Below are 24,875 nucleotides of genomic sequence, written 5' to 3'. Positions count from 1 at the left end.
ATGTCGTCATATAGAAAGCTTTTATCGTTTTAAATTGATATGAATTCTTACAGATATATAATATTAACTATTTAAAAATAATTTAGTTTTCATTTTCCAAACAATATTTTATTCCTAATATTAATTTCTTTATAACTTACTTTTGATTTCTACAGAAATATTTCCTCAATTCTTAATTAAATGCTATATTTTGTTCACAGTTCATAATAACAAGCTTAATCTTCTCATAACATAACTTTTTTATAGCATTATTGCCTTCTATTTATTAAATTTGTTCCCCATTTATGATTTATATTTTTGAATTTAAGGGGTGACCAATTCACGTGTCCTTCGGATTATTTCCGCTTCAAATGAGAGCAACTCTAATTTGACAATCAATGACTTTAATACGCAACAACCCTTATAGGAAAAGTCTTGGAAGAGTCTTGGAAAAGTCTACACAAAGTGGTTTGTTGTTTCTTATCAATCTCTAACATCGAATGTTGAGGAAAAGTTCTTAGGGAAGAACATTTTTGGGGTTGGCAAGCGATTTTCAAAATAATAGATATATAAAACTTCACAAAGCAGTCAGTGGCACTTATGTCGTTAATATTTGAACTGGCTAGAAATATGAAGTACGTAGAACTGTAAAAAGAAATCTATTACAAAAATATATACACTTATTTGATTGCTTTAGTTGATAGCTTATGGACCCATGCCTTGAGTTACTCTTCAGCGTAATCTAAAATAATGCGGCGTAGCAAGAAATCACAGCAAAAGGGCTGCCGCCGTTCACCAATGGGTCATTCATCATGAAAGAAAACGGGTGCCCAACCACCGCACCACCCAACCACATACAGTGAAGCCACCCGCAGTTTTGGCTGGGTCTGAAAAAGATGAATGACTTGACAAATGCGCTGGTCATGAATCAAATATCAATTTGACAAGCGCCAAACGAAGTTTTAGTAGGATCCACGTCCTTTGTCCAGGAGCTCAGGTGCTGCGTAATTCGCTTGGCTTTGTTATTTCAGTGCTGCCAACTTAATTCAATTTAATTGTGGCCAGCGTGTAAATGACGCCAGTCAGCCAGCCAGCCAGTCAGCCAGCCAAGCAGCCGGGGGAGTTGTGGAAGCCATTTTGATAAGCCCAAAGTTTAAGTTTCTCCGGGGCAAAGATTAATGAAAACTTTTTCGATGGTGCGCCGTTGCAGCTAACAATTTTGGCTGGCTGGGGTGTTTATTAAGTTTAGCTGCAACTTAGATTGCCTCTCAACGAGTCTGCAATTTTGGTGTTGTCAAAACTTGACGACATTTCATTAGCACACAGTGCACAAGTGGTGTGGCAGCAGAGGTAGAAGTAGTTGTAGTAGTAGCAGTAGCAAGGCAGGCGGAGAGATCAAGTCGCGTCTGGGGGATTTGCATGGTAGAGATACAAGCACAAGTACACACACACACACATACTGGCACACACACACTGGCACACTCTAGAGTGCCCCAAAGCGTGTTGCACATTAATTATATACAAGACAGCAGTCGAGGCTGTTTCTCCCCGGGGCTAAGTAAACTCAATCAAGTTGATTAATAGTGTGCGACTGCTCTAAAATCTTCGCGTCACTTGCCTGTCCCCAGCGCAGATGAATGCAAAACAAACAATTAACCAAACAAAAGCGTCACCTGTACCTTTAACTCAGGCCGTAGAGCATAAGACATTTCTTCTTTATCTGTGAACGACCAGCCCCTGGCTTAACTCATGCAAATAGCCAACTTCCTGACTGTCATTGAACGGCGTCTTTCATTTTTATTGCCTCTGACCAAAACGGATGTTTCGAGCGGACGTTGCAACGGCAATATGTTGCCAGTCGATAGCAGCTGCTATGAAACACGTCTATCTCTCCCCCTCCTTCCTTATTGCCATGCAAATCTATGCCAAATACGGCAACATTTATGCAATGCAAACGCCACACACAAAAAACTGTAATACCTTTCAACTAGTTCTTCTACTCCCTTGCCAATGTGTGCACCCAGTGCCCAGATCCGGTCTTGTATGCTAACAAAAAAAATAAAAGCGGACTTCAAATGGTGTCAGTGCTGCGAGGGTTGTACAATAAAATTCGCACATATGTAAATTAATCTAAGAGTATCAGAAAATTCCAAGTTATGATTATATCCGCAACGACTAAAAATGGGCGATCGGAGTAGCCATAGACAAACATGTACGAGATTATTCACATTATTCATTTAAACATATCTTAAACACACACATATTGTGTATTGGGTTCGTAGCATCTAAATCATATTTTGTAAAACCTAATAAATATTGTATAATATTGAAAGTTTGACTAAGTACTTACTTTTCAAGCACTAGACTAGTTGTATATATATTTGTATATTTTGATATTTTAATATACATATAATTTGAAGAGCCATAATTAAAGATTTAAATTAGCTGCTCCCAATTACATTTAACCTAGTTTATTGAAAAGTTTTTATTCTGTATATGTGTACATATTACATGTGTTGAACCCAATGCCACAAACAATTCGAACACCCCAATCAACTGCAGTTGAAGCTGCATAGCTTAAAAGCTTTCAAGCTTTTTGGGGCATCATTTACACCGGTAACGTGTTTCTTTTTTCAATATTTAAATATGGACGCAAATGCCACAAAGAGCGAAACGAGTAAGCTACGAAGCGAAAACGCATATTTAAACTATGCGAAATTTTGCAAAGTGAAATGGAAATGGAGGGGGAAGGAGACGAGGAGAGCTGGCAGACTGAATGAGTGTGTTTGCCACAACGAAGTTGCAGTTGCAGGTTAGTGTGCGGTTGTATGTCGCGCCGCTGATATGTGACCAACTTAGAAGTGGGCAACGAACCAAAACCAGTTGAAATGTTGTTTGTATTATTTGAAATTCCCTCTGCTAATGCAAGTGTAGGTGTTCCTCCCATACTCCCTACCCTGTGTGGCTCATTAGAGTGCTGCTGACACATTTCTGGCTCTTATTTTTAATGGAATGCCACTTGCTACTTGCCAACACCCTTCCCTTTTCAGAACATATTTCAAGCATTTTATAGCAAAAAGAGCAAGCTGCTGACAACACTCGCACCCGCACCAGCACCCACACCCACACCCGCACCCGCACTCCTCGACGTAATCATCAATTTCTAATAATGTAATTTTGTAAACGTCATTTTGTAGCAGTCAGCGCAACCCCCGAATGGAAAAAAAACCAAATGTAAAGAAAGTCTGGTGGTTGAAACATCTGCTCTGCACTCCACCCCCTTTGGCATTCCAACTTTCATCACGTGCCAAACGAAAATTTGCATTGTGGCAAGCACTTAAAAGATAGTCTCGCATAGAAGGAGAAAGCCCTAACGAAGGCAGTTAAACAAATATTTGCAAGTTGCAAATGCAGCAAACGTCAAAATGATGAGGCACAAGCGTAAACCATACTCAATTACTGGCCATGACACCTTGCAACAAAGCCAAAGGGGGCGAGCCAGCAACTTACTTCATACACCCATTCTCTAAAAAAGGGGCACAAATTTGCCACCCTCTCTCGATTGTAGAAAATACAAGCTAGAAACATTCGCACGCATTATGCAGACTGTGAAAGGAAATGGGGAGGAGGTGGTAAATGTAAGTAGTACCTTAAGGGTGAACCATCATTTCCTCATTTCCATGGGTGCAAGAAATTAAAATCTAATAACACAGCTCAAAGCATAAATATTTGTTATACTTTCGCACAGATCAGACCAGTAGCTCAAATGCTGATGAAGCTGCTCTCTCTCTCTTCTCTCTCTTCCACCCTCTGGTGGTGACTGCTGACTGCTACCCTGCTGCATAGTTCGGGTGGGAGGCATTGGTGCGTGGGCACAAAAACAAATTATTACACACTCCAGGCACAGTTTGTGTACAGGGGGGTGAAGTTGCTGTGCTGTTCGGTAACTGCAACGGACAGTGAGATTTTTCGTAGGCAATGGCAACCTGTGCAACATTTTCCCTTCAGATGCTCGCAAGCAAAGGCTTCTGTTTTCCGTTGTCTGTGCACCCAACAAAAACAACAACAGCAACTCAATTTGGTTTTTGTTGTTTAGCCTTTTGTTTGGTGGTTGCAAGCAGCAGCCGTAGCAGACGCCGCACAGCAGCGAGGGCTGCCTCAGAAGTCATCACTCAAATGATGGATTATCAGTTTGAAACAATAATATCATTCATGCATCGCATTTGCTATCGTTGTACTTATGAAAGTCACGTCTGCAGTCAATTTTGATTGATTGGTTAACATGGGATATCGATTTGAAGGAATTTTACTAAGATTATCCCAATTTGCTTGTTATTTAACTGGTTTTTTTTTTAAATCTCTTTTTCTACTTTTCTGCTGACAATAGCTTTCAATAACAGCACACATTTCCCTGCACAAGTAAACTTTTATTTGAATTTATTATGAATACTTACACTTATAATTTTCTCAGAGTTTGTTATATCAAAATCCATTAGTGTATTTGACCAACAACTCGAGCAACTCTCTTTACTGGGTACCTTTTGCATTTCTGTGCCTCTCACAGACAAAATGTTTTGGTTTCTACGGTCTACGGCAGGTCTATCACAGGTACACAAGGACTCACCCTGAGGTAAGTTTAAATTACGCTTGCTGTTTGCTTTTTTGTTTTGTTTTCCTTTGAGAAATTTAAAATTTGATTTTAGTTTAGAGTCGATTATGAGGACGTCACATCTGCACACATCATGCTGCATTTGACAGTTGCTGGATTGTAATCGTAGATGAAATTCATTTAGTCTAGGACGAGATTGATGACAGCATATATTTGCGCAAAAACTCTTTGAAATTCAATATCCGTAAAATGCAGTTGGCCCACATGGAAAAGTCTGCTTCGGTCGGCAGCATCCCTTGCCGAAGCCAATACAAAATCAATTATGGGAAACGACGCGGCTTGTGAAAACAACAACAAGATGTGTGTATGGCTATATATATACATATATATATATATATATATATATATATATATATCTTTGTGTGCGTGCGTGTAAAGCAAGTTCTAAGCCTGTGTAAGAGCCCCTGTAAGAGCCCCTGTAAAACTATAAATGGCCGAGATGTCGCCCGACATAGGCTTAAGTGTGTTTGACTGCGGCTAATATTTATTTCCGGCAAATAAATCCCCGAACATGTGCACAACAACAGTCCACAGTTGAAACCCCCTCTACACACACACACACACACACACACACACACACAAACAAAAGGGATACGCACAAAAAAAAATAGGAAAAAAGTAAACCAGGTTATTAATTTCACAGGACTCTCAGCTAAGCCCATGACATTTTGCTCCCCAGACTGTGGCATTAGTTTTATGGTTTTTATGCCACAACTCCCCTGCTAAGGTTATTGATAGTCTCCCCCTTTGAATCAGAGGGGAGGGTGGGGGGTCATCACATCATAAATTCTCATGTTTGTTTTGTTGTTATAACTTTTATCACCAGGTTACGCAGAACTCCAAAACTAAAGCCCATTTATTTGGGCAATTATTTGCTTTTGTTTTATTTGTTGTTGTCTTTACTAATTAGTACATTTTCTACAAATGCCAGTCATTTGTTGTTGTCCTTTTTTGGACAGCTTACCAAGCTAAATATTTAATGTCACTCATAACTAAATGCACACAAAAACCCAACTCGAAAGCTTAATCGAAAGCATAACCATTGCAAATGCAAAACTTGCTTTCCCTATATTTTGTGGTATTTTTACACATTTTTATTTTTGCCTTCACAAAGTTATGCAAACAATATTTTTAACACTACCCGAAAATGAAGCATGCGCAAATTCAAATCAACTTTGGTGCAGGCAGAATTATGTAAATTCAGTTTCCAGTTTGATGTATGAAAAGTTGAGCATAGAATGCAGAAAAATGTTGACACTTATAATTAATTTTTTAATTTCATAATATTCTTAGAATTGTCATAATTAATAAAAAAACACTCCAAACGTCTTAAAAATTACATCAAATTTAAAGTGTTAATTATTCATTAAATTTATAATTAAATAAAGCATATAATGAATAATAAATCTTTGGGTAAGAAATGTTAAATGCTCCAGCATTCCTTGCAATGGATAACCCAAAAAAATCTAATAATTTCTAACTTCTGCAATGCAACTTCTCCTCAGGAAGGGTGTCTAGGCGACAGTAAGGCAGAAACTCAACGCTGGCTTCGGTGTTCTTAGTTGTCTTTTTGCTTGTTCACATTTATAAGCTGTGCAAAGAAATCTTTGCCAGGGCAACTTTATCTTATTCTTCTGTCTCTCGAGCAACGCCTGATGGCATCTTTGTCTCTCTGCGAATGCTTTTTCCTTGTTTGCCTTTTCTTTTCACTCTGCTCTGATTTATACGCCTTGTTTTCTTACCTTTCAGCTGCACAAAGCGCTGGGCAAATCGTTATGCCCGAAAGCAATGCAAATAACTAGGCAAATTGCCAGCAGGGGGTGGGCGGCAGGGTATCCAAGGGGTGGTGGTAAAATCTGATTTAAGAAATCTGAAATGCAACAATGCAATCATTTTGCGTGTTTGCGCATAGTTTTTTCGCGTTGACTTTATGCTTCAGCTGCTGCTTGACTTTCGAAATTAATTGCATACTTTGGGGCTAACGGCAGCTCATAAATACGCTATGCATGAAAAAAATAACTTTTTAATTAGTTAGTTTAGCAAACAAACAACAACAGCAACTACAACAAGCGCACCAAAATGAAGTGCAGCCATGCGGCAGCGTTGGCCACCAGCAAAATTTAATAAATAAATTTGCCAATAAGCCAAACATGCGCTTTTTCCGGGCTGCAGATGCCTGCCAAAAGCAGTTTTAAATATGCATTAAGCACCAAAAACTATGCAACAAAAGCAACAGCAACAACAACAACAGCACGAAGTGCAGCAAAAAACTGGCAACATCCATGGGCCGGGCCAAAAGTGCCCAGAGAATGCCCAAAGTTTACAGGCTCCACTTCCTTGTTAGTGGCTAAAATTATGGCCATCATTTCTCACAAAGACCGACAGCATGTTGAAGTATATAGTGAGAAAAGTAAAGAGAGAAACAGAGGAAACGAGAGCAAGAGGAAAGGTGAGCGATGGCAAATGGCATAACTCTCAAGAAAGTTAAAAATTGAACTAAGCGTTCCGATTATGCCACAAGCAAAAAGTTCTCCCTTGCACTGATAAATATGTCATGATTATTGACAGCAATGCATAAAATCTGATTTTTCAAGCAGTTTAACTACGAGTAATTGGCACAGATATTGCAAATAAAATTAGACTAAGATAGAATAGCTTGTAACTCTGAAGTGAAGAACCAGAGAAGGAATAGAAAAGATATAAAAATTTAAATCGCTCGCCGAAGATTGAATACCCTTGTGAATCAGTTAACAAACGACCAATTTTTCGTAAGGCAGCTGATGACGCTGTAATCCGATCCGATCGGCTCTGACCTATTTACTGTCTTCAGTATAAAGTCGGGAATAAACACCGAGTCGACAAGGTCGCTGTTAACTTAAAAACTCTTACATGACATGGCTTTATCGGCTAGTAGTGCTGATCAAAAATATATATACTTCATGGGGTTGAAAACGTCTTCTTCACAAGTTCTTACTTTTACTTACTCTGGAAAAGTCATTTAATAGCAAATGTGCACAGTTTTCATACATAAAGTGAAATGGATATTATCAGAAAGGGATAATAGTATTTCTTATTATAACTTGGGGCTTATATTTATTCAGAGCTTAGTATTTAATACAGAATATATGTCCGCTTCATGCGACTTATACTACGCGATTCAAGCGACCAAAAGCGACTGACTCTTGCTTCATGAAAATAGCTTAAACATAGCATCGAAGAAGGTCTTGATCATAAGGAACTTACAATTACCGTTGCTCGCAGGCAACAACAGATTAAGACTACAAAACGGGAATGCAAGACAAGCTGCGGTGTACATAGGCAAATACAGTTATTTCCAACATTTCTTTTTGATGTTTAGGTTTATTTCACATCGACCTTGCAAGTAGTATTGTAAAATATGCCTTAGTACAATTAGCCTTAAACTGTACTAAATTACATACCAAATTGAAATACACGCGTTATATAAATTACTTAACACTAGCTAATGTGTTATAAAAATCTTTACCGTGCCAAAGTTTTCATTCAGTGGCAGCATTAAATACCTGGAGCAAGAGAGAGACATACAGAGAGAGAGAAAGAGAGAGAGAGAGAGAGAGAGAGAGAGTGATTGTGTGCGCGTCAAAAATAATATAGAATTTTTCAATTGCATTCGCAGCCATACTGTTCACACTTTAGCAGTGTATTGCTGCCAGGAATGCGTCATTCCGTCTGTCCGACTGTCCGTCTGTGTGCTACTCGGTTTGAGTGCTGTCTACGGCGTCTCTGACATGTTTTAAGCATAAGTGCAATGCATTTAGCTGTCAGTGCTGTACGTTCCCTTTCGGTTCTTGGTGCTGGTCTGGTCTTGGCTGACTGCCTTTAAGACCTGGACCGGGCCCTAGTGGGGCACAGCACCAGGGCACATTCAGTGGACCAACCCAGGCCTGTGGCAAGTGCGCTTCTAACAGTGCCAGCCAAATTGAAAACTTAAAGTCTAGCAACAAATGTTGGGTTGTGTTCCAAGTTGGAGGACAATTTTCACGACGATGTCGTTATCATCGTCGCCGTCGCCGTCGTCGTCGTCGTCGTCGTCATCGTCATCGTCATCATTGCATGTGCATTTATAACATCAGCCTCCATTAAACGGCTCAGTTCCTGTTCACATTCTGTTTTTCTTCTCCACAGAAGTTGGTAATGCGGCCCAGCTGGCCATAAAATTAACGCACATATATGCATTATTTTCCGTAATGAAATTATTATTAAAACCAACGAACTGGCAAATAAATCGCGAAAGAGAGAAATAAAATATATAAAAGAGGAAAACACTGCTGCAATTAAATTGCAGCTTTATTCAGCTCCAACTTTAATGTCCGGAGGGAGACATCTCCTGCATATTGACAGCTGCATTTCCAATTGCAGTCGCTTATCGGCTCAGATGCTTAATTGCAATGTTTTTTAACAAAAATTGTATATTTTTTATATTCTTGTATGGCACATGGCAATTAATTCAAATAGTTTCGCGCAGTAAAAAAAAACACGAATTGAAATAAATAACTTCCACGAATTTTGCACAGTAGAATAATAGTTTGTGTGAAATATGGGGTATATAAGCTATGACAGCATGTTTGTTACATACAATAATATATATGCAAATATATTCTACATTTTCCCTTATTTATAGATCAAGTATTAAGAAAAATACATTTAATTTAATGTATAATATTTATAGCTTTGTAGAGCAACTAATTATCGCATAGAAAAATATAACAATTTCATGCCATTTTTTTTTATAAGTTACTCAACATAATTATGCACATATGGCATTGGCCGTGGGCATTTTATATGCTTGTGTATGGCTGGAACATCCGGCGCCACATTATTATAAAGTGCCATTGAACATTTATGGCCAGTCATAAATCAAAAAGCTATCGAAATAAAAGCCAGTGTAGATAATCTCCTCGTCGGATGGGGCGACACTTTTTACAACTTATTGGACTAATCAGTAATCAGGGGCATGAGAAATGCGATGCAATATCAGTACCTCATGAAGTAAGGGGTTTGTCCGGCTAACATAAAGTAGCACGCGACACGCGACTTACACCCGCACTCCTCCCTTCGCCCTATCGTCTTTAGGAAATAATTTCGGGGGCGCATAAACAAAGTTGGGTGCACGGCAACCCCAGTTGACAGCAGCAGTAGCAGCAGCAGCAGCAGCAGCAGCATTAGTCGCAGCTGCTGTGGCGGCAACCAGGACGACAACGTCCGACATTTGACAGCTTAGCGCCTTGCGCAACCGTTTCGTGGCAAGCGGTTGGATGGTGTGTGTATGTGTGTGTGTGTGGGAGTGGGTGGGGTGGGGAGGAGTTGCAGCATGTCAACGTCTGTTTTGTTGTTTGGGAAATTGCATGCCTGAGTGCCGTTGCAATTTGCAATTGAGTTCTTTGGCTGCAAGGCACACACAGACTCACATGCCAGCAAAGTACCAAAGTACTCTATCTCTAGCGAGGATTACCCACATGTGGGTGTCCTGGCCACAGAACATTCGGTTAGGCTCAAAAAGAGAACAGCGAAGCGAATGTCGTCGGAGCTGTGCAAATTTATGGGCAAGTGGAAGCGAGTCCTGTGTCGCTTTGCATAAATTGCTCGACTTCTGTTTGGTTAGAATTAATGAGTGCGGGAAGTGGGTGAGTATGGAAAGCACTCTAGATAACATTTGAAAACGATAAAGAACCAGCGAAGAGCTCTAAATTTAAGCAAGAGTTAAGAAATACTTGCTATACGATTTTGGAATACTTTTTCGCATCAAACATCAATTGTGGTTCAACTTCTTCTTTTAAAGTTTTCAAAACTTGAAGTCAAATCTTCCAGCATTCTTAGCTTGAATCTAAAGCTTAAATAAAAACATAAATCTGAAATCAAAAATTATGTCAAACTATCCTTGAAAGGACAGCCTCTGAACAGGGTTCAGGATATTAAATCTTACAATGCACAGATAATAAGAGGAGACGACATAAGAAGAGGACTTTTATACCGACTCACGAGGTAGCAAATGGCAATTAAACTATAAACGATAAGAGTTCTACAAAGCAAATATATATATATATATATAAGAGTCTAAGCATTTTCAACATATAAGCATAATTGTAGGTAGTAGTGAGATGACTAAAAAGTTTTCAGTAAACCTGAAGAAGCATTTCTGCAGCTGTCTATTTTTAAGCCTTTAAACATGTAATAGTTTCATAAAGTAGCTCTTGAGAATAGATTTCGGTGGAGACTCAATATCGTTTGAGCGTTGCAAAATTAAAATTAGTAGTAATTATCAATTTACCGAATTCAAATTCACCTCAAATCCACAAGAATTACGGGCAAATTGCTTCAAATATCTTTCATTGAGCAGTGTCAAAACTGCTTTACGGACTTGAGGTCATGCCAAAAAAACTATACAACACGGAGGGATAGAGATATAGATATATATTTATGTTATATATATTCCCTTATTCTCTCTCTCTCTCTCTCTCTCTCTCTCTCTCTCTCGGTCTGTGAGCCCCATGTACCTTGAGCTCATAGCTACCCCCGCGGCGACATCGATTTACAACCCATTTACTCTCGACCCTCCCCACTTTCCTTACTTTCCCCACTGCCTTTATTACAAATATGAAAAGCACTGCACTTGACACTTCGCTCTCCACCCGTTGATTGGGCGCAGCATATGGATTCCATGGCCTAAAGGGAAAACTGAGCTCAGCTGAGCTGTCCTGGCTCTTTCTGGCTGGTGCAAATTTCGCCGAGCGCATTTCAATAAACAAATGACCCAAAATGCCTGTGGCAAGCAATTTTGGGGGATGTGCAGCTTGAGCAGAGCCGTGGTAGTGTTCGTTAAGGAGTCTGTTGCAAAGTGGAGAGTGAACGACACTCAATGCCATGACAACAGTTTTAATTCAATTCCATTAAGAGTCGGCAAGGACGATGCACACAGCTGTGCGAATTGTATTTTCCTTCCATTTCCCCTCCCTCTCTCTCTCTCTCTCTCACTTTCTCTTTTCTCTCTGTCTCCCTCTCCCGTTTCTCAGTGTTATTTTTTTAATGTTTGGCAGCTAGCAAAGAACTAATGAAGCGCGCAGTGGCAACGCGAGGATTGATTGCTCCCCGGAGGCGCCGATGGCAGCAACAGAAGCAGCACCAGCAGCAGCAGCCACTTGACGCAAAGAAAACACTAAAATTGATGCAATCACCAGGGCCAAAAGCCAAACTCAAACCTAACCCCAACCCCAATCCTGCAACGCCCTTAGACATCAACCACCCCCCCCGTTTGAGGGACTACTGCTGCATGAGCTCAGCCTGTGCTGCAGTTTCATGAATGGTTTGATAATTTCTGCTTGCAGGGTTGACATTGTTGGATTTGAAGCGGTGGAGCGAGGGGAGCAATGGCAACTCCCCGGGGTGGGTTCAGCTGCATAATAAGACTTGTTAAGTTGCCCGCTCGTTAAGATAAGTGAGCCGGCAAATGGCGACAAGTGCGAAACTGAACATGCCACAATGATTACCAGCTTAAGATACGCGAATGTGGGGTGTGCAGCTGCGATAGGGCTGAGATACACACGCACACACACACACACACACACACACACACACACATAGCCTCGAGCAGGTTTGGAAAACCTTTCTCTATCTTTTTGGCAGCCAAAACGTTTATAAGAACTGTGGGAGAGCTCTGCTTTGAATATCTAAACCAATTGCAAATGGGATGCAGTTCCAATTCAAGGAAGCAAAAGCAATTGTAAGAAAATTCAAAAATATTTAGAATAATATTATTTCACTGAAGTAGATAACAGAATAAAGTGGCACACAACGGTCCCTTAAGAGTTTGCTTTCTGGGTTAACTTTGATAGTTTAAAAACCAACAAAATTCTAATTCTTATTTATTTTAACTCAGAAAATACAAAACTTGGCTTACAAAGTTTAAATTTGTTAAAAACGTATAGCTTAAGAAGCAAATAATAAGTAATTCAATAGGCGTTATACATATTCCAGCTGAAAACTTCTCACCTCAACTTTAAAACAAGTTCAAATATGCTGTTGTTGATGTACAGATTAGGAACTATTGTTGCCTAACTAATTGGAGGAATAAAACGTGTTAGAAAGCTCACCTCAATATAACCCTGAACGCTGTCGCATTGCTGGAGCACCAGAATACTGGGATTGGCCTTCAGTTCGTCGGGTGAGCAGGGCGACAGGAATCCACTGTCCGCATCACTGTGCGTGGACAGCGGACGGGGCTTGCGTATCTTGTACTGGACATGGCGACTGGGCACCGGTCCCGGATTGAACAGTACATAGTTGGACTCGATGGGCACCGTGTTAGCGCGTTGATCCCTCCGTTGCTGCTGCAGCAGCTGGTGCAGATGGAGCATGTGATCCGAGGTGACCAGCTCCGAGATGGCTCGCTGATCCACACACGACTTCTGTTGCGATTTCTTGCCCGGACGAAAGGGCGACAGATTGAGAAAGGTGAGCTTCTTCTTTGGTTGGCTGCTGGAACTGCCGCTCGAACTCGCCGAGTTGGTGGAGGTGGATGATTCCACGAGGGCTGTGGAGGTGGTTTCTGTGTCCTTGGACTCCTGACTGTTGGACATGCTGGGCATCGCATCGAACTCGTTTTGCAGCTGCTGCTCCAGTTTGGCATTAACCAGCTGCTCATTGCTAAAGGGATTGGGTATGCCAATGTCCAGAATAGTGGGCTCCATCTCAAAGTCTGCCGGATCGATGACAAAGTAATTGTGATGCTCAAAGCTGGGCAGCGCACAGGCGCTGGTTTCCGTTTCCACCTCAGCCTCGCCGGAGGTCTCAATAATGATGGTCTCCTCGAGCTCGTCCCCCTCCACATCGTAGATGACCTCCGGCACCAGTTCGTCCCCATCGTCATCCTCGTCCTCGCACACCAAATGCTGCCGCGAACTGAACAAAGGATCACGCAGACCGTGCTTGGCATTGCTCGGATAACGCAACGCCTTCTCATTGATGAAGTCTACGGGATCGAACAGGCAGTAGTTATCCATGTGCGAGGTGGCAGCCTTGCGCTGACGCACGGGCAGATTCTTTAGCTTCTCGCTGTAGTCGGCGGCATCATTGTCCTCATTATTGTTGGCCAGCTCTGGAGCAGGTGGCGGTGGGGAGAGCTCCTGACTTAGCTGCAGATCCTGGGTGCCAATCTCCGACTGCTGATGCTGATGCTGCTGCTGATGCTGCTGATGCTGCGATTTTTGTGAGCCGCGATGCAGCGTGGCAAACAGACCACGTGCTATGCAGTTCTTCAGCTCCGTGACACGCCCCTTATAGGGGCTAGATTGGGCGGATTGTGCGCTCACGCCCAGCTCCTCCAAGCCGAGCTGCTTGCTCAGCTCCTTGCGCTCCTTCTTGCTCAGCACCACCTTGCCGCGACTGGGCGTATTCGGCGCCGAGTGCAGCAGTCGCGATGGCATCTGCGACAGTGGTGGTGGTGTCGGTGGTGCTGGCTCACGCTGCACCACCGTGCTGATGGCATAGCTAACGGGCAGCTCACTGTAGCTGCGACCCACTGTCGTGCTCTCTTGGCTAAATTCCAACTCCATGTAGTTGGCACTCTCAGTCTTCGAGTGTTGCATTTTGTGTTGCATTTTGGGGCGGGCGCCCAATTGAAGGAGCTGCTGCTGTTGCTGTTGATGGTGCTGCTGCTGCTGCTCCTCGTTGGCATTGCGATCGGGTCGCAGTTTGCCACGGCTGCTGGACATGTTTTGCGGCTGCTGTTTGTCCTGCTTATCCACTCATAATTACCACTCATTGCCAGCCGACGAAAGGCTTCATAAAAGTTCTTTAAGCTCGCATTTTTTTCTCGTTGCTCACTTTTTTTTGCACATTTTAATTTAAATTTTTTGTAGGCTATATTTTCGGTTTTGGCGTGTTTCACATAAAATTAATGGTTTCATAAATCTTCAGCTCAATGGGCAGTGTTTTTTCCGCTGCTAAATATATATCTACACGGGCGTTAATGGGGTTTTAGCTTAGGGCATCGTGCTGGGCACCAAACCAAAGCCAAAAACAAAAACAAAAACAAAACAAAAAAACAACAAGAGGAAAAAAGGGCGCACGCTTTGTACATTTGTTTTGTAATTGGATTTTTGAGCTGATGCATGTCAAAGTTAAATTAAAACTGACGAGAGTTTTGTTAGCTGTTTTTTGTCCAGTTCCGTTTCCGGCCCTGGTTGGGACTCGTTGTCGAGTGCTAACCCCGGAGCAAAGTCATGGGTCCGAAACAGAGCCCGGGTGTGGTTTTGTCTGTTTTTGAGTGATGCACAAACGGTCCACTCGACCGATTTATAATTTGTCTACAAAAGCAATTAACAGCGTAAGGAAGTGTCGAAGGAAGTGTGGGCAAAGGAGCTGCTACCACTCACCCTCTCCCTCTCCCTGTCAACTATTTGCTTAGTTTCCACTTTAAATGAGTTCAAAATGAGGCATATATCTAAGCAAAGCTAAAATATGAAAATTGAGTCGGGAAGTTTGGGGCGGCGGAGGTGAACCAACAATCTACCAAATACATTTGGCTACAGTTTTACAATTATTGGAGATACAATGTGGATTTATCGCTTTGCAATTATCGAATTATGGGAGATTTGTGGATTTATCGATTTTATTTCCCCATAGCCGACCTATCGTTATCAGAGTAAAAAAAAAAAACATTTTTAAATTCAAATATAAAGGATTTTGTTGCACTTTAATATCAATCGCTCCCAAAATTTAAAATGCTCTTAAATCCTCTGCAAATTGCACACACATATTCAAAATAAATTGTTTCTCAAATTAAATTGAAGCTGGATGAGAATCCACAATCCTCAACATGTTTATTGACATTCTCTCGGAAGCAGCAGCAACAAAAAGAAATACAGAAATCAGATACAAATTTAAATGCCAAATGCATTTAGAGAAACAATTTAAAGGCGTGTCAAAAGTTGCATAGTTGATGACGCCAAAAGGAATTGCAAAAAATGCAAAATGCCAGCTGCAGCAAACCAATGAAGAATCAAAGAAAGACAAAGCAAGACAGAAGCAGGTGTTTCAGTTGTCTCCGCTCAAGCCATTAATTCGAAAGACTTGTACAAGAATGAGAGTAGCCTTCTCTGATGAGGAATTGCAAAGTATTCTCCGCCTTGAATATGCCTTAATATTCGACTATCTGCCACGGCTCGACAAAGTATGCAGCAACAATGACGCAACAAACGGCATTTTGATGGCAAGCGAATGGGAAAAGTTTTAATGCCGGCAACAATAGCAAATTGAAAAGGCGGCCCAAAAGTAACAAAAACAAGAACAACAACAATAGCAACAACAACAACAAATGGCAACTTACAGAAGCCGCACACAGCTGGAGACGCAGTGAACCAACAAGTTGCATAATTGTTGGCGCATGATCAAATTAAATGGCCCGAAAACGACAAAGGAAATTGGCGCAAAATGTAAATGTAACATGAAAATGGAACTGTTGCCAGGCTGCACAGGTTGCTTCATCGGGCTAATTTTGTAAATTTTGCGCCATGAATTATACAAGTAATTTGCAATTAAAATGTTAATTTTTAGTTGAATTGCCAAGGCGAGAGAGAGAGAGAGAGATAGATAGATAGAGAGTCATCTGAAGGTGTAGCTAATTAGCTGCTAGCAGCTGGTGTTGGGCCATTGCACTCTTAGCCAACTCCTAGTTTCTAAGTTCAGTATGCCCAACTACCTTGCCCCTTGCCTCCTGACTGCACTTAGGCAAAGTTGACAAAATACTTGTCAAGATTTGTGTTGTTCTTGTTCTTGTTGTTGTAATTGCTGTGCTTCAAGTTGTGAAAGCCGCAAGCCAGCTGCGGCTTCAGTGAGTTCGTGCAGACAAATCACGGCACGCCCCTGCAATGCCTGCCCCAAACCATTTGGACTGCTGGCCATCAAGCCGCAAACTTTACGAGTTGATAGCTGAAATAAAGTGGAGCATGCATTTGCCAGCACCCCTCCCCCCTCCCCCCTCTCTCGGTGTTCCAGAAGAACTTTGCCGCTGCCACTTCATGACATCATTTTATTTGCACTCAATCTCAGTGCTTGCGCCGCCTGCGCAAAACTTCACCACAAAAGTTGGTTAGAAATGCTTTTGATTCAGTGTTTCCCAAACGCGTTAGTTCTTTTGCTTTTCTTTCTTTCCAGTTTACTCTCGTGTTGCTTTCTTTCTTTCTTTCTGCCATTTGTTCTTTCATTCAGCACTCAATGCTACTCCGAAATGCTAGTCAAACAAGCTGACAAAATGGCAGCGACAGGAACTGTGAAACTATTGAGATACCCTAACAAAATTACTCAGAATACCTTCCTTTTTTTTGTAAATATTGCGGACTCCATTTAAACTTTAACTATAATTGTTTGGAGGAATAAGCATATTAATCTACTCAGCTTTAAATCTGGCCTTAATTCCAAAGAAAGCTGTTTATCTCTAAGTATTCCCAGAATTCCCTTATGCTCTAATTGATAATAAGTAACAAATTAAAAATAATTATCTTAACTTTACTTTTTAGTTTACTTTTTCAAAATATTATTAAAATATATACACAAAGATGCTTTATTTAGGCTCACTGTTCTCCACAACAAACTCTATATACCCATCTTGAGGTAAACTATAGTGTAGAACAAAGTGGCAAAGTCTGTTGTCGTAATCGAAAAGAGAGAGGTGTAGATGCAGTGGGAATGAGAGAGAGAGGGACAGAGGGAGAGAGGAAGAAATAAAGCGAGTAAGAAAAAACTATGTGCGTATGACAGTTTCAAACACTTCTAAAGACTTTTGAGTTATGCTGCTGGTGCTCGGAGTGAGGGGGCGTGGTAAAGGCGTTAAAATATGGCATGCAACCAAACTTTGGTGCAAACACTTTTTCTTTTCTTTTCATTTTTTTCTCTTTTTTTTGTTTGTGTTTTCGTTGAAAATTTGTCTGCAACAGCCGAAGCCGAAGCTGGGGCAGCAGCAGCTTCCCCTGCGACTAAAACACAATCTATGTGCAATTCAATTAAAGCGCAATTTGCAAACAGGCGTCGTATTTTAGTTAGTTAACGACCAAATCCGGGCGAGCCAATTTCTTGGGCGGAATGGGTGTGTAGGCGCCCCAAACACATCCCAGCATCCAGCCGAGCCCAAACCCTCAACTCAAGCGAGCAACTCGAATTTAATAAGACTCATCAGTGCAAACGGAAATCGCTTGAGGAAATTGTATGTTTTAAGCAAAAGCAACAGCAGAAGCAAAAGCATACATAATAAACCCATATAAAAGATTGTTGCATGCTGTTTGGGGAGCAGCCAAATGAGCGAGGGGGTGGGCAACGCATAAATACCCACATTCGCAAATCGCAGCAGCAGAGCGGAGAGAGGAGAGAGGAGAGAGGAACAGAGAGACACAGCGAGCAAATAAAAAGAGATAGCCCGAGGCGGACAGCGGCGAGGACAAGCAGCGGAGCAGCGGACGAAAACGAATGTTATTAAAAAGGAAAGCAAAGCAAGGAAACCAAAGAGCAATGCAAGAAAAATAACGGCAAGCAAGAAGAAGCATCGCCAGAGTCATAAAATTTATTAAATGCCCAAAAGTATGACAGCTATAGACAATTTATGGGCGGAGTCGGCTAAAAACTGTACAAAAACACAGACCGGGGGGGAGATGGAGGGGGTGTGTTGAATATGGAAATTAGTTGGCCAAGAATGCGCTGCGCAATAAGGTAGATCCTAGCCGAAATCCGAAATCACAGAGGAGCTAGCTAACTACAGTGTTAGGATGTAATCAAGAGCAGAGAGCTGCTGGCCCTTAAGTAAGCGCTTCAAATAAAGCTGAGATGAATGGAATTAAATAAAAGATGCTTACAAAGAAGCCTGTTTATATTAGCGAATATCATTTATATGCTAAGTACTATTAAGTGTCGAGTAAAAAGAAAAACTAAGTTGATTTTTACATTCATTTTTCATTTTTGGTCTCTAGAACAATACAGTTTTAGTAATTAAAAACTCCCCCATATCAATATACTCATACACAAAAGCTAGTTCTACTGCTCAAAGAAGCCAATGCCACAGCCAAGTAGCTCAAAGACTTTAATATTAACTGCAAAAGCTAGCTCAACACGTGCCACACTTGTTTCTTCATTAATGAAATGGACATTTTGCCCACTGCCCTGCAAAAAAGACGCTAAGAACAAGGCAAACAACAACAACGACAAAAACCTTTGCATATTTATAGGCCCAGCGCATAAAATTTACACTAATTTAAAGTAGAAAGCAGAAAGCAGACCCGCCTCCTTTGCTAGTCACTGTCATCAGGCTAGCTTCATAACTCATAGAGGAACTGGGCGCAGAGGAGCTCGGGAGGAGCAGCAGCCATATGGTCACGTGTTGAGCTCATAACTCAGTACAATCGCATGGCCTATTAAATTTAACGCGCAGGACATTTGTAAGGATTTGCCAAGTAGATGCCAACATTTGCTCGCTAAGCATGCAAGTTTTTAATTAAAACAGCTGCTATTTAAACTTATTCGATGTCGTCGTCGTCGCCTAATCCATTTAAGGAATGACACCATAATCAATCCCTCTGCGAATGGCGGCAAATTCAGTTGGAATAATACAATTTTCGTATATACGGCACTTTCTTGCGCAATTTTCCACTACATCGGATTAAAATGTGATATGTTTGGGCTTGTTTACACACACGCACACACGGGCGCTAGAAGTGAACGGAGGGAAGGGAAGGGACCTGCGGGAGGATGGGGTCTGGGGGGCTGGGGGAGTCAGACATGTGTTTGTTTACGAACTTTTGGCAGCTTTGTTTGGGACTCACTCGCTGGAGTGGGTCTTAATTTCCGCTTCGTAAGCATTTCTCTGCTTTTTTTCTTCTCTTTTTTTGCAACACACAGCTTACTTTCTTTCCTTTTTTTTGGGATGGGTGGAGGGGAAGGGAGAGCGGAGAGGGGAGCGAAACAGAGGCAGACAAGGTTTGTTTATTTTGGATTTGTTTGTCTTGTTCCCCTACAGCATTTTTCCGTTGCGTCTTCTTTCTGCTTGAGTACTTCCGGTTGCGCCGGAACTAAAGATATAGACGAAGACACGCATGCAGCATGTCAAAAGCGGGCGCTTTAATTGTAACGAGTGCAAAATTGAATTGCAACAATTCCAATCCCCTCATTTCTCCCACTATACACTATATCCCCCCTATACGGAAATCATTCCATAAAGTCGGCAGCAATTGATTTCGACTTGCGGTAATTTGTGGCACATATTGCCAACTTGAACTTTAAGCAGCTTTTCGCAATTTTGACACGTAGTCAAAGTTTGTGCTGCCTGCTGCTGCTGCTGCTTCTTCTTATTATTCTTCTTCTTCTTATTTTTCGCCTAAAATTAGGCGGCACGTTTCGTGTTTGTGCTTGGAGTGCGAGTCGTGTGCACCTCGCTGGCTACATTTGCCGCATAATAAGTGAGGCAAACACGCTCCGAACTCTGCTCAAAGATGTTTTATAAATTCTGCGTATGTATCGCAGTAGATAGGCTATGCTAATTAATAAAGCATATGTAATCCATGAAATCCTCGACATAAGATTTAATCTCTCCTGTGTAGCAGGTCGAACAGCTTTTTCTGCCATTCACAAATTATATGCCAAAATATTACAAAATAAAAATCTAGCTAATTAACTTAATTAAAAATAGTCCAAATATTTTTTAAAAAAATTTACAATTATAATAATAATGAAAAATTTACAATTAAATTCCAAATTAAAGTAACAAATTAAATTAAGTACAATTTAAAGTGTTCGGTAAAATTTTAATTTAAAATAAAAGAAAGGATCTAATAAATAATAAATTCGGCGGTAATAAAATGGTCAAACATTATTTGCAAAGCTTGGCATAATCCACAAAGCAAAACCAGTCAAACCAACAAATGAGGCTTCATCTCTGATTTTTTCAATAAATTTCATAATTTAACTGAACTCTAATATTAATGAGAGAATTTCAATAAAGCAATTAGTTTTTAAAATGTAAAAGCTATTAAAACGATGCTAATTAATTGGAGTATTTATTGAAAAAATCACAAATTCTCTAATCAATATATAAATTGTTATTTTTTAATAAAGCAAACTTTATTGAACAAAAGATACAACATTTTCTAAGCATCTATATAAATCGTGGCGCATCATTTCCACTTAATAACATTAACTAAGCAGAGATGTTCATACATTTAACATTCCAAATTTCCGCAGGATGTAATCTTTTGCCCCACAGCACAACTCACACATCGCCTCCGACTTTTGTCGTTTTCTGCAGGGTGGAGGTGGGATTAGGGGTTGGGGTTGGGGATGGTGGATGGGGGTTGTGGGCGTATAAGTATGTGTGTTTATGCTCCCCGGCACAGCTTCATTATGGCACATCATCTAATCTAATTTAAGGAGCTGGCTTGTCGTTGCATTCCATTTAGGCGCAGCAAGATTTGCGACTGATTTTTATTACGCCAACAAGAAACACAACAACAACAACAACACCGGCAACGAGAGAAGGCGGGCGAAAAGCGCAATAATCGACGTTTGGCACGCACACAGTAAAGGCCTAAAGGACGATAAGCAGAGAGTACACAGAGAGAGAGAGAGAGAGTAGGAGAAAAAGAGGAGGTAGAGTCAAAGATCCGTAAGCGTATGTGTTGGCTAAGCCAAGAGGACGACATTACATTTTATTATCTATTATTTCGTAGAGCCTAAAATGCCACTACATTAGCTCAAAAATCCAGCGCACACACACAAGGACACACACACACACACAGGACATTTGGTTGGCAACGGGTCGCCGGAAGCCGCCAGCCGCAAAACGTAAACATTAAAACAGGAAACAGGAAGTCGACTCTGCCACAAACACAAACACATGCACACACACACACACACACACACAATCAGACATTGTAATGTGCCCGACACTGGTTATGATTATTTCGGCTCGCTGGCACCGTCGTCTTCATGTGTTTTGGCATTTATTATTTGTGTTTGGGTTTTACTTTTTTCGCATTTTCACATTTTCACATATTTACATGTTTATTTGGTTTTTGTTTTCTTTTCATATTTTTCATATTTGTTGCCTCACACGTTGTCGCACATTGTTTTGCAACATTTTGAGGCGACTCCGGCGCCAGCTAATTTCTCATGCATAAAGTGTTGCCTCTTGTTAAGGACATGCTTGGGCAACGGCTTTGTCGTCGCCGCATTGCAAATGAGCTGGTTAAATATTTCAAATTGCACCTTAACTTCAATTGCCACACACACACTCCTTGTGCACAAAGCAAAGAAACATTCTTTATGTTAATCCACAGTTGCTAAAGAATGTTTCATGCTTGCTCGCCACTCGATGTCGCCAAAAAACATTTACGCGCACAACAGTTGTGTACGAAATTCCCTAACAATTGCCCAACGCACAACGCTGCCAGGACGAACCGCGCGCCATCGATGCCCAACGAGCACTGAAAAGGACTCGGCAGCAGCACCACGCAACACCAGCAGCAGCAACAGCAACAGCAGCAGCAGCAGCAGCAGTAGCCGTGGCAACATTCGGCAGAGGTATTTTTGCAAATTTCCCTTTTGGAAAGGGCAATTTTATTTGGCCATGGCGTCGTCGCTCACTGGAAGCGACCCCAACTGCAATTGACCTTAGCCTTCGCTTTTGCCGGCTTGGTTCAATGCACCACACAGCCTTTGAGGGTTGTCCTTACCAAAATACCCCTGGCGCATCTCATTTCCCCTGGGGTAATTTCCAGCGCGTTGCCAGTTTGTCGAGTTCAAACAGGTTGGCGCAAGTGACGTCATTGTCAGACAGGGGAAATTTATTTCCCTTGGCTTCAAGTTCCCCAGTTAACATTTATGAGGAAATTCAATTTTAAGTCGACATATTTTTAAGGTTAAACAAACAACTTTTCAAAACTTAAAATATATCAAATATATATTAAATATAAATTTGTTAAATACCATACAATTTGCTCAAAAAGCAGTAAGAGGAAAGTTCTTTAAAATTTAAATTCAAAAGCTTGACTTCATTTGAAGTCAACAAACCCCATTTAAAACCTATCAATAAACTCGTCGAATTGCTGTTTTTATGTAAGTAAGCTCTTAGGGTTTTTATTGAATTGAGGAAGAAGTCTATGAAGAAATTTAAACGGTTCAAAGAAACCTGTCATCAAAACCAAAAAAAAAAAAAAAACAATGTTTGGCAAATGCATTGGAATCCCAGAAGGGGGCAATGGGCTTCGTTTGTGTTTGTTGTTTTTTTATGAAACGACTCCTTTGCCATTCATCATGTTTTGTCCATTGATAACCAACCAAACCCAGCCCAACACAAACTGGCTGGAGACTGGAGAGCCCGCTGCGACTATAAAACAATAGAGTCGCAATTTCCGTGCGATGCGACAACACATGCAACAAAATAAAATGTAAATGCTATAGAAATGGCTAAAACCATCGAGGGAATTTCGGCAATAACTATAAAATGTCGCGTGCTACCAGCCAAGAGACGCGATGGGGCCAGGGGCGAGGGGGTAGTAGGAACTGGGGGTTCAGGACATTCAAAAAGGGTCGCCCGACGTTACTGCAGTCATTGGGTAAAGGATTAAAAAAGAAAAAATACTATCTCAATAGAACAATCTCGGACGCGGCGAGAGTAAAAAACCGAAAATTAAGGCAAAACATTCACCCACACACACATAAGCACACAAACAGCCCTGAAGAACGGCCTGATAAAAAACCGAGTGAAAATTTATGCAAAACAACAGATAGAAAAAAGTTACGAAAAAATGTTTAGAAAAACAAAACATTCAAAAGACACGTGCATAAGAGGGGCAGAGGGTCAGACAGAGGGGAGACAGAAGGGCAGACAGAGGGACACAAGCCAAAGAGACAGTTGGGACACTTTCGACTGATAATATTGTTTATAAATTCTTTGAGCCACGTTTCTAACACGCTTTCCAATTAAAACAACAATTCAAAGTTTTAACTTGAGCGAGGTAAAGGTCTGAAAGTGAATACAGATGTATCTCTAGGAAATAGCAACAGTCTATGGTCTTAGGGATACGCTAAAAGGAAAAGGGTTAAGATCCTTCCTATAGATATTCATGCAGAGCTAAATTACTAACCCATCTAAATTAATATTAGGCTCTTTAATTGAGGAATTGAGGAGGCAAAACAAACAGTAAAACGCTTGCAAATGTAAAAGAATGTTAAGCTAGATCTGGATCTAAAAGTTTGTTTTATTGGATATTCAAAATATGGTCATTATTACATGGAATATAATTAAAATCATTTAATTAATATTAAAATTAGTGCAGAGCTTCTCGTATAGCAAAAAAAAACAATTGATTTGAACTACACGTTTTATGCCTGCACATTTTATTTCACTTTTAAAATAATTGTTTTGTTTTCTTACCGCCAATAAATACTCTGCTTGAATATTCGCCAATTGTCCTTCTTGTTGAGTATTTGTTGCATTTCACATTTTTCAGATTTCACAAACCATTTTGAGTTCCCTGCGTGTTTGTGTCTAATCGCATTTCGTACCCATTCAGTAAATGTAGCGTAAATTCCTTATAAAAACGGGATATTCTGTACACCTACCTACCTTAGTCTAAAGTCAGAAACCTGTCTTGTTTAGGCATAAAACCCTAATAAAAACGGGTTATCCTGGGCCTGTATAGTGCCTAGAATACTTACCAAATTAAACGCATTCGGAGTTCATTTCCCATTTTTATACAGTAGCACAGTCATACACCTTTTTACCCATTTTAGTTAGTTCACATGGGAAGTCCCAGTATTAGCAAGGACATGTTGATAGACCGCTTAAGCGATGATACCCACCATTTCGGACTTTTCCCTGGTTACTCAAGAGATGGCACCATCCGCAAACCGATTGCTTCATAGATGGCGCCACAAAAATATTTAAAGTAATTCGGAAAACATTTTGGATCTGTTTTTTAAATACTTCTGCTAACGTTTTCACAATCGAGTAATCATAATACATTTACATTTATATAAGAAATAAAGTACACACTGCAACTTAGTCAAATTGATCAACACTTAAAATTCATTTATTGGCCATCTGCAGCACATAAATCCATTTAATCCACCACTTTAACATTTGACAAATAACTGTCGCGTGCTTGTCAAATTGGCCTGCACACAGAGCCACGCACACACACACACACAAATA

At 40.8% G+C, this 24,875-nt stretch overlaps 1 protein-coding gene across 3 annotated transcripts in view; it reads right to left on the bottom strand.

Moving 5' to 3' along the window:
• LOC6567113 (protein sickie) overlaps positions 1–24,875 on the bottom strand; it is a 178,903-nt gene that overhangs the window by 145,600 nt on the left and 8,428 nt on the right. For 2 of the 3 annotated variants that reach the window (XM_043214689.1, XM_032739645.2), the window contains exon 1: positions 12,775–14,409. The exons of the other annotated variant lie outside the window; for it this stretch is intronic. In XM_043214689.1, the coding sequence (XP_043070624.1) occupies positions 12,775–14,394 (1,620 nt within the window). In that variant the 5' untranslated portion in view covers positions 14,395–14,409. Of the gene's footprint in view, positions 1–12,774; positions 14,410–24,875 lie in introns of those variants that run through there. 3 annotated transcript variants of the gene reach the window in all.

Source organism: Drosophila grimshawi, unplaced genomic scaffold (genome assembly GCF_018153295.1).
Source record: "Drosophila grimshawi isolate 15287-2541.00 unplaced genomic scaffold, ASM1815329v1 contig_1377, whole genome shotgun sequence".
Lineage (NCBI taxonomy): Eukaryota > Metazoa > Arthropoda > Insecta > Diptera > Drosophilidae > Drosophila > Drosophila grimshawi.
The sequence above is the reverse complement of the archived record's forward strand: the minus strand, read 5'-3'. Positions and strand labels throughout refer to the sequence as shown.